General features: G+C 60.0%; 1 protein-coding gene across 2 annotated transcripts in view; it reads right to left on the minus strand.

Moving 5' to 3' along the window:
• Positions 1-10,529, minus strand: part of Dock6 (dedicator of cytokinesis 6) — a gene marked incomplete at its 5' end in the record, with an annotated part of 41,623 nt that overhangs the window by 18,094 nt on the left and 13,000 nt on the right. Inside the window, 9 exon segments of one of the 2 annotated variants that reach the window (XM_013505181.1) lie at positions 2,418-2,558; positions 3,372-3,467; positions 3,730-3,807; positions 7,126-7,230; positions 7,994-8,157; positions 8,548-8,709; positions 8,962-9,193; positions 9,384-9,470; positions 10,437-10,529. The exon segment at positions 10,437-10,529 is cut by the window's right edge and continues 10 nt beyond it. In XM_013505181.1, the coding sequence (XP_013360635.1) occupies positions 2,418-2,558; positions 3,372-3,467; positions 3,730-3,807; positions 7,126-7,230; positions 7,994-8,157; positions 8,548-8,709; positions 8,962-9,193; positions 9,384-9,470; positions 10,437-10,529 (1,158 nt within the window). 2 annotated transcript variants of the gene reach the window in all.

The following is a 10,529-nucleotide window of genomic DNA, read 5'->3' on the forward strand; positions in this document are numbered from 1 at the left end:
GTGATGGCACATGCTTGGAATCCCAGCACTTGGGAAGCTGAGAAGGATCACTTTGAGTTTGAGGCCATCTTGGGGTATATAGACAGACCCTGTCTCAAAAAAACAAAAGTAACTAAATAAGTAAGATTTTAAAAGGCTGGGGATGTAGATCAGTGTGAAGGCCCTGGGTTCAAATTCTAGTACTTACAAAAAAGAGAGAAAAAAAAAAAAAAAGAGAGAGAGAGTTCTAGGTAGCACTGCATGTTTCAAAGGCAAGGGAATGGCAGGCGCAGGGTAGGGCGGGAATGTTTCAAGAGTCCCCCAAAGCAAGAGAGAGCGCTCAGCGGGGACAGGCACTTGGAGTACAGGGAACAGTCAGCGCGCAGGCCCAGAGCCAGGCAGCACCTGGGAGGTGTTAGGAACAGAAGGGAGGCCACTGTGTCCCCAAGGCCTGGCTGGTGGCCTCGTCCAACCCTCATGCTCACAAGCTAGCCTCCCTGGTCTTCAACTCCCTGAGCCTCCACAGAAACAAAATACGAATCTGCCTGGACGCTAAATCCACAGGGGCTGGAGACGAGGTCTGCCCGTGCGTGGGGCCTGAGGGTCACGTCAGCGACCCCACAGCATCTCAGGAGCACTGTCCGGAAGGACGGCGCACACAGCCCTCGGGAAGGTTCCAGCACTTAAAGCTGGGACCTTCGAGACCAGCCAGGAGCCCTCGGTTGCATGGTATTGCACAAGGGCTGCCTGGAGCCAGGATGGCATTTCAAAAACTCTGGAAAATTGCCATCAAGCCCTGAAGCTCCACTTCTCCTTAAAAATCAGGAAATCTTAACACTGGGCATGATGGCACATGCTTGTCAGCCTAGTACTCGGGAGACTGACGCAGGAGGACTGCAGTGAGTTCAAGGCCAGCCTGGGCTACTCAAAGGCAGCCTGGATCATATAGAGAGACCCTGTCTCTAAACAAATAAATAAGGGCCGGACGTGGTGGCGCACGCCTGTAATCCCAGCACTCAGGAGGCTGAGGCAGGAGGATCATGGCAAGTTCGAGATCAGCCTGGGCTATAAAGTGAGCTCAAGGCCAGCCTGAGCTGCATATCGAGGCCCTGCCTCAAAAAGATAAAATAAAATAAAATGAAATAAAATAAAATAAATAAGTAAAAGGCTGGGCTATAGCTCAGTGGCAGAGTGCCTACCTGGAAAGTGTGTGTTCAACTCCCGGTACCAAAAATAAATCAGTAAGTAAGTAAATAAAATCAGACAGTCTAGCCCCTGCACAAGTGCATTCCTGCAGGGTCTGTGGGCTGGAGCCGAGCAGTGGTCGCCCCTGTCTAGATGCCTCCCGGTCTACCATAAGCCACCTCCCCCAACCAAAGGCGCAGGGAAGGGCAAAGCTCCGCCCATTCATTCCAGCCCTCATTCTACTCCCGCCCAGTTGTGCCGTACTAGGTCCAGCTATTCAGACATTCATTCTCCGCTTCAGTTTCCCTCTCAGCAAAAGGCTATTCCTTATCACTGACTCCATGGGTGACCATGAGAGCTTAAGAATACAATCCACCCGGGGGCTGGGGATTTAGCTCAACGGCACAGCACCTGCCTGGCAAGCGCAAGGTCCTGAGTTCAATTCCTGATACCGGAAGAAAAACAACAAAAAAAGAATACGATCCACCTGAAATGTCTAGATATACAGTAAGTGCTTGGTAACTGTCCTGAATCTTTTTTTTTTTTTTTTTTTGGCTGTACTGGCGATTGAGCCCAGGACTTTTGCCCTGAATTATACTCCCAGCCCTTTTTTATTTTGAGACAGGGACTCATTAGGTTTCTAAATTATCCAGCCTGGGCTTGGACTTGTAATCCTCCTGCCTCAGCCTCTCGGAGTGCTGCAATTACAGGAGAGCACCACCATGCCTGGCTCATATGATTACCATAATTTTTGTCCCGCTATCCCCTGCGAGGACTGGAATTGGTGATTCCAGGCCTGGATGATCATCATTAGAGCAACATGCATGCCTTATGCACTTACTGTAAACTGGATCTGCTCAGGGCTGATGGATCTCCCTGTTCTCACCCACTTCAACTCTCCCTCTTGTTCATCGCACTCCTGCACACAACTGCCTCTTCACTGTCCTGCCCCAGGGCCTTTGCACTTGCAGCTCCTCCCTCCTTAGATACTGCCCACACTGTTCCTTCACCTCCTTCAAATCTCCCACTAAAACCCGGCTCCAGAGGGCAAGGATTTTGGCCTGTCATGTTTACCATGTCTCTATACCCAGCAGGGAGCTGTGTACACCGCAGATACCCAAGAAACAGATTACTAAACTAGATTCTCAGTCTGGCTGTCTGGCGGGAGGCATTGGTCAAGATCCGCGTCCACACCTGGCTGGCTCCATCCCCTCCCTCGGCCACTCCCTTCATCGAGGCCCCAAATCCCTTACCTTGTAGACGCGGGTGATGACCTCCAGCCCCACAGAGCCCACTATGCCCATGATGTCATCCAGGAAGCGCCCAGGGAAGCGCAGCTTGCGGGGTGTATCCAGCCGCTGGCTCAGTAGCAGGTGCAGCGCCATACTCTTTACCTGGGGATGGGGCAAATGGACCGTGGGCGGGGCTTGAGTTGTGGGTGGGGCTTGAGAGTTGTGGGCGGGGCTTGAGGGGCTGTGGGTAGAGGGAACTTGATACAATGGGTGGGGCTTAAGGGGCAAGGACAACGGCATGAGATCCTGAGCCCGAGCTGCAGGTTGAGGGTGGAGCCTGAGAGGTGTGGGCGGGGCTTGAGGAAGCCATTGGCAGAGCCTCCGCTTGTCCTTAGCAGGTGGAGTGACAGATGGCAGAGGGGCTGTGGGAGGGGCTTAGGCAATCTGTGGTGGGGGGCCCTGAGGCCCTGAACGTGAAGGATCACTGACTGCCTCTCAAGGTGCCTCTTAAAGACTATTCGGTCTTGAGTCTGATTCCTCCTTTGTGTGGGGACATCTTCTGGAGGTAGGAGGTCTCTTCTCTGAGCAGAGGTCTCTCCTCTGTCTTTCAGGCTGGTCTCGAACTTGTAGTGATCCTCCTGCTTCAGCCTCCCGAGTGTTGGGATTACAGGAGTGAGCCACCACGCCTGGCTAGGGAGCCTCTCTTTAGCGAACTTCCTTAAATGTCCCTCATCTCTCTCTCTCTCTTTTTTTTTTCTTTTTATACAGAGTCTCACTTTGTAGCCCAGGCTGGCCTCAAACTCGTGGTGATTCTCCTGCCTCAGCCTCCCAAGTGTTGGGATCACCAGTGTGTGCCACCACGCCTGGATGCCCCTCATCTCTAAGTGAAGGGCTCAGGTGTAATCTCGAGGCTTTCTGGAGGGTCTCCCGGGGGGACCCCTTGCTGTCGGGCAAGGAAGAAGGGGTCTGTCTCACCATGAGCTGGAAGAAGAACCAGGCGTGCTGCAGGACGGCCTCCCGCACGGAGCTGCCGCTGACCACCCACTGCAGGGCCAGCTCCTCGTGCAGCAGCTGTGGGACGGGCCGGGGGTCACGGAGAGCCAGGAGCCGCCCCTCCCGCTCCACCCCGCTCGGAAGGGCACAACAGGGGACGATGCACCGAGGGGCTGGGGACAGAGCAGCGGGAGGCCATGCAGGACAGGGGACAGCAGGAGCCAGCTGCCCGTTCCCTGGTCTCCAGACCCTGCCCGGGCTGTGGGTGGGGACAGGAGCTCCGCATCCCTTTGCGGGGTCCGGGGCAAAGATGGAGGCCCCCACCGCGCCCCCTGGCTACCTTCTGCACACTGGGTCTCGGCTGGGTGGCTGGTGGGGCCGAGGAGCCCTCGAGGTAGGAAGAGCTGCGGTCGGTGGCCTAGGATGGATGGGATGGGATGAGGAGGACGGGTGGCCGGGGAGGCATGCGGGCCAGGGGTCGGTGTGGTGGCACGGAGGGGTGAGTCGGCGCGGACGGATGGAGGAGGAGGGTGAGCCGCGGGCGAATGGAGGAGGAGGGTGAGCCGGCGCGGACGGATGGAGGAGGAGGGTGAGCTGGCGCGGACGGATGGACGGAGGAGGAGGGTGAGCGGTGGACGGATGGAGGTGGAAGGTGAGCCGGCGCGGACGGACAGAGGAGGGTGAGCAGGCGCGGATGGACGGACGGACGGAGGAGGAGGGTGAGCAGGTGCGGACGGACAAACGGAGGAGGAGGGTGAGCAGGCGCGGACGGACGGAGGAGAAGGGTGAGCGGCGGGCGAATGGAGGAGGGTGAGCCGGCGCGGACGGACGGAGGAGGAGGGTGAGCAGCGGACGGATGGAGGAGGAGGGTGAGCCGGCGGACTGATGGAGGAGGAGGGTGAACAGGCCGGGACAGATGGAAGACGAGTCCGCAGGGGTGCGGCGGGAAGACAGACATAACATGACCAGCGACAGAAGTGCTTCGGCGGGATGTGCGCTCCGGGGTGCCTGTGTCCCTCGGCCTTCCCGTGCTGCCCACTGCACCCCGAGGCCTCGTGCTAACAGCACTGGGGGCCCTTTGGGCGATCGGGATTGGGCGAGCTTATGAGGGCTCCCGGGTGGCACAAGTGGCTTTATAAACGGAAGAGACCTGAGTTGGCACCTCGCTAGGTGGCAGCGTGTCACCTCCCCGCGTCCTACAGGGACAAGGAGGCCCTGGCCACGTGGTGTTGCCAGGCCTGGGCTTTCCAGCCGCCAGACCACGAATCAAATGAATTTCTCTTTCTTGTTGGTTTGTTTTTTGTGGCGCCCAGGGCCCCCACTGAGCACATGCCTGGCTTTTTTTTTTAAATCTTCCTGAGACAAGGTTTCACTCTGCAGGACAGGCTGGCCTCAAATTCACAGTGATCCTCCTCCTCAGCTTCCAGGGTGCTGGGATTCTAGGCGTGCGCCACCAAGCCCGGCCAACTTTTCTTATATTTTTATTTTCAGACAGGGTTTTGCTGAATTGCCCAGGCTGGGCTTGAACATGGGATCCTCCTGTCTCAGCCTCCCAGAGTGCTGGGATGACCGGCGTGCAGCACCGCACCCAGCTAAATTCTAGTGTTTATGAATGACCCATTCTCAGGCATTTTGTGATAGCAACAGGAAGCGGACTGAGAGGATGGGCGGGGGTCATGAACAGGCAGAGGAGACAGACAAGAAGGGCCGCAGGGCTGGGTGGAAGGGATAAAAGCGACCACACTGCGTGGCCAGGGTGGTGGGGAGTAGACGGGGCAGTGACAGTAGGGATGGATGAGGAAGCTGGGGACAGACGTGTTAATGAAGAGGGGGAGGTACATCTCCAGAGAGACAAAGGACGAGACGGCAGAGAGGGAATAGCAATGAAGTCATGAGGAGGAGCCTCGCGTCCAACAGGAGCCAGTGTAGACAAGGAGCCCCTGGTCGGGGCAGTGAGCAGGGGTGCAGTGTGGGCAAGGTAGGTGAAACCAGTGTAAACAGCTGGGCGTGGTGGTGTACACTTGGAATCCCAGGACTCAGGAGGCTGAGGCAGGAGGATCACCTTAACTACATAGTGAGACCCCCGTCTCAAAAAAAAAAAAAACAAAAACACCCACCCAAAGCCTAAAAAGAAATCACTGTGGATGCTGAAGAGCGCATGTGGTCAGAGGCAGAGCATGGAGACGGAGGAGGGTGGGTACGGACACTGGGGGAGACAAAGGCAGAGGAAAGAGATCAAGGCGGCGGTGGAGGAGGTGAGATGGTGATGAGACCCTGCTCGCGTTCAGCCTGGCCTGGGGCGCGCCTGGCCTCTGGCCCCGACTGTGAAGCGGGAACCCACGCTCAAGCTCCACTGTCACTTCCTTCTTTGCCGGTCAGGTGGGGAGGCCCCGGGCCGGGAAGCAGGTGTGATGTTGGAGGTGGCCCAGCCCCTGGGTCTCAAGGGCCCGCCAGCCCCTGCGGCCCCAGGCATGCCCAGACGGGCCATCTGCTACAAAAGCCAGCTTTGGGGCCGCGTGCCACCCCCTTTCTGCTCTCAAGGGCCCAGATGCGCCCTGCAAGATTGCGGGTGCTGAGGTCAGTCCTGCTACAAATGCTGGATGCAGGGTCGAGAGCACAGCTCAGTGGCGGAGCACGGGCTAAGCACGCATGCAGCCGGGTTCCATCTCCAACACGCCCAAAAACACTAGTCGGGGGAGGCGAGGGCGGCCCGTGAGCACACATGTCCACACCCCTGCGGCCCGGGAGAGCGCTCACGGGGCGCCAGGTCTGCCGTGAGTGCAGGTTCCCTTCGCAGTGGGTGCTGAGCAGGGACGGGGCCTGGGGCCTGGTGTGCAGGGGACCCGGCCCTGTGGCCTCTTGCTCCCCAGTGCGCTCTGAGCTTGGTGCCAGCCTGTGTGGGCGCCTTTTTTGTTTGCTTCCTTTCAGTCTTTTGTTTCGTTTTTGCAGCGCTGGGGATGCAACACAAGGCCTCTCCGCGCCTGGCAAGCGCTCACCACGGAGCCTGTGGCCAGCCCCTTCCAGGCATGTGACACCGTGGAATTTACCGGACCACCCGTAGCCTGGTGTGTGTCTATTTCCCCAGGGAGCCGGCAGCTCAGGGGCGAGGCTGGGCCACAGAACGCTTCCTCCCAATAAAACCCGGCCTGGGCTGCCTGAGCCGTCCGGTGCCCAGGCTCAGGCCTGTGATGAGTCTTTCCCGCACCTGAGAGTGCAGAGCCTGACCTCCATTTTATAAATGGGGAAGCGGAGCCTCAGCAGAGGCCAAGGAGCGCCTGGGGCACGGGGAGAGGCCTCTCCAGCAGAGTGGGACTTGAACCCAGGTCTGGCTGGAGGCAGAGCCCCTCCCTTCCCGGAAGAGGCAGAATGGGTGGAGCTCTCCTCTGACAAGGGTTGGAGATCCCCGAACCCTGGGCACCGTTCAGGCTGCCTTGCCCAGAGGACGGCAGAGAGTCCCCACACACAGGTGGATTAAAGGGAGTGGGACAGGCCATGCAGGGCGGTGAGGTTATAGGTGGTCGGTCTGCATGTAATTTACATGTTATTTGCATGCCGCCTCCCTGCTTCCGGTCTGTGTTGAGGCCGTGGCTAGGAGACAGCGGGAGGCTGCCCGGGACAGAGCCTCACAGCCGGGGAGGCGGGGGCCGCGGCCTCTGCGGGCAGCGCGGGGGTTAGTCAGCCACAGGCGGGAAGTGCAAGGTGACGTCACGCGCATGCGGGGCCGGGAGGGAGGCACCTGTCTGGGGTCGGCCCCGCAGTGAGGGGGCACCCGCCGCAGCACAGCCTTGCTGCCTCCGGGAGCATAGGCCGAGTTCACCCAGGAGTGCGAGCGATCGACGCCCTGGAGACAGAGACGAGGCGGCGTCCGGGTGCAGGCGGGGAGGGCCGCGGGGCACACCAAGCGTGGATGCCGCCCTGGGCCGGACGTGTGCCCCGCAACCCCCACACAGCCCCGGAAAATGTGCCCGCGTGCGTGTGCAGTGCGTGTGTATGTGCACGTGTGTGCAGACGCAATGGTGTGGGTGTGCACGGGCAGTACCTCAGTGTGTATGTGCACACCCACGTATGTATGCACGTGTGAAGTACACGTGTACATACCTGAGTGTGTCGGGGGTACCCCTGGATGCACCCACGTACCTATGTGCACGGGGCATGCCTGTATGCTCTAGGCACCCAAGTACAGGTACACATGCATGTACAGGCCAATGTGTACTCATGCGCATGGAGTACGCACATACATGTGGCCACATGCAAACGTGCATGGGGTATGCACGTGCATATGCGCCTGAGCATGTGTGTGCACGTGTGTGTGCCTGTCCGCCCATGTGCACGGCTGCAGGAGCGTATAACCCGCTACGCCACACACACACTGCCTTGTCACCTGGACCATGCCCCATCCTCGCGTCAGTCATGGAGTCCCGAGCCCAGCACGAAGGCTGACTCCGGCCCTCAGCCTGTGACGCCGCAGCCCGGCTCCCCCGCCCGAGTCAGCCTCCCCTCGAGTGGGGGTCTCGGCTGCTTCTCGCCTTTCCTCAGCGAGCACCTTCACTGCCTAATGGGAGCCTCGGCCCCCACGCCTGGGGATCCCGGGCCCCTCGCCCTACCTTGCTGGCCAGGATGCGGGACACCTCCTCGTCCACTGAGCCGGGGACCACCGCCAGGTCAGGGTTGCTGCTGCTGATGCTCTTAGAGCGGGCCAGATAGAGGCTGGCGGGGCGGCCGGAGCCACGAGACAGCGTGGCAGCCTGCACCGCCACTGGAGGGGCCCCTGAGGACAGAGACAGAGGGATCGGGTCAGCCACAGCCCGCTGCGCACATGACTCCCAGGCCCTGCCCAACTGGCAGCCCTCGGGGCAGTCACTGCGCTTCTCTCCACGTCCAGGGTCCTCACTGTACAATGGGCACAGAAGGCCACTGTTACACACCGGAAACCGCAGAGTAACGCCCCGTGAGTCTCTGCTCCAGGGTACTAAAGGTGCTGACCGGCGGAATGAGCTGCCGGTCAGCTGTACAGACCACACGCCTGGGGTGGAAGTGAGTGAGATGTTATCGTTCCTATAAGCTGCAAACCAGGTAACCCTGTGCAACCCCAGGGCCCTTGCATGTGCTGCTCTCTCTGATTCTCCCTGTATCCCGAAGCTTCTCAACCAACACTCACCACCTGTGAGGCTCGGCTCAGCCCCAGGGAGGCGAAAGGCGTAGTGGACATAGGCAGCCAGCAGCGGGCAGTGACCACGGGAGTCCTGGACCACTTCCAGGCTCTGGTGGACAAGGCTGACCACATGGGCCATTGCTTCAAAGGCCCCGCGGCCTAAGTTCACTGTCGGGCAAAGCAGAGTTCAGGTTTCAGGGCCCAAGGCCTCTCACCCTCCACTCGCCCTCAGAGGAAGAGACGTTAGGGTCCAAGGACTCCCGTGACCGTCCAGGGGAGCGCAGAGGACCTGCTCTGGGGACAGGGACTGGGTAGGCATTTTTCGCATGGGGGAACTGAGGCCAGAAAAATAAATACAGGAGGAAACTCAGGATCGCTCTCCACACAGGGACACCAGGGCCCAAGGCCACGCTTGCTCACCCATCTGGCCGCCGATGATAGGGGGCCACACGACCAGACGCACGAGCTTGTCCAGCACGTGGTGGGAGAAGGCCACCAGGGGCTCGCGGCTGGCCAGGCGCAGCCCTGCGAGGCTGCCACGGAGTTCCTGCTCCACGGTGCCCTCGCTCAGCACGACGTCCTTGAGCCGGAACGGGAGGGCTCCCTCCTCCAGGACGTGCACCAGAGTGAAGAACTTGTCCAGGTGGGGGTCCTGGGGGGCAGGACTCAGGGCAGCAAGCAGAACCCCGCTCCAGACAGCCCCTGAGTCAGCAGCTTCCGGCCAATGGGTCACATCCAGGGACCCAGGCCAAGACCTCCCTGGCCAGCCGCCGGTGTTGCCCAATCGCAGGGCCCTCGGGAGGGCATGGGTGCAGAGCGGGGCTTCCCACCCCACCCCATACCTGGGGGTGCACAGAGGACGCAGCCCTGAGCTCCACGCTGAACACGCCCTTGTGGCCGTCCACCCAGCGCATGCCCGGCAGCGCCACCTGGGGGAGGAGGGGGGGTGGGTACTGGCCGACCCTCCCCCACGGATCAGGCCACCCAGGCCATCCAGCCATTGCGCCACCCCCGTGGGCTGAGCGTGGCCCGGTCCAGGGAGCAGCCAGGAACCTGCCACCAGCCCAGTCCCAGCGGACAAGGGCGTCTGCGGGGCAGGCTGGAAAGCACGTGCTCAGGGAGACACCGGAAATGAACATGGGGTCCACATTACTACAGAGAAAGACTCATAATGAGAGACCGGAGACCCCCTGGGCATGAAGCTGGTGCAGGTCCTGGGAATACGTGTGTGTGTGTGTGTGTGTGTGTGTGTGTGTGTGTGTAAGAGAAAGAGAAAGAGAGAGAGAGAGAGGGATGGGAGACCGGACCCAGGGCCTTTGCACTGAGCAACACCCACAGTCCTTTCCAAAATTTGTTTTGACCAGCACTTGGGAGGCTGAGGCAGGAGGTTCACCTCAACTTTGAGGCCAGCCTGGGATATACAGTGAATTCAAGGGTAGCCTGACCTATATAGCTGAGACCCTATCTCAAAAATACCAAGAAAAAAATAATTATTTTTGAGGCAGGGTCACGCTAAGTTGCCCGAGTGGGATTTGAATTTGTGATTCTCCTGCCTCAGCCTCCCAAAGTGCTGGAAAACAGGCGTGTGTCGCTGTACCTGGTTCTTGGAGTACTCTCGGGGGACAGTAACGGAGAAGGGCTGTAATGGAGGAACAGGGCAGAGAGGCAGGCAGGGGGCACCTTGGCAAGAGACAGGGAGTGCAGAGGGAAGGGCTGCATGGGGGACAGGAAGGGACACACAGGGGACAAAGAGAAGCATCCACGCAGGGGTGATGGGCGTGCAGGCGCGGGAGGGACTGCGGGGGATCCCGAGCCTCGCAGGGGCGTGGATGGGGCCCGAGCCGGGACCCCAGGGAGCCGGGATCGGTGCGCCCCGGAAGCGGGCACGTACGTACGTCGGGCGTGAGCACGGAGTAGCTGGGCGGGGGCGGGTCCACGGACACGGGGAGGCACAGGGGCCCGGTCCTCAGGTGGCCGTGCTGCAGCAG

Source organism: Chinchilla lanigera, unplaced genomic scaffold (assembly GCF_000276665.1).
Source record: "Chinchilla lanigera isolate Chin_1 unplaced genomic scaffold, ChiLan1.0 scaffold00094, whole genome shotgun sequence".
Classification (NCBI taxonomy): Eukaryota; Metazoa; Chordata; class Mammalia; order Rodentia; family Chinchillidae; genus Chinchilla; species Chinchilla lanigera.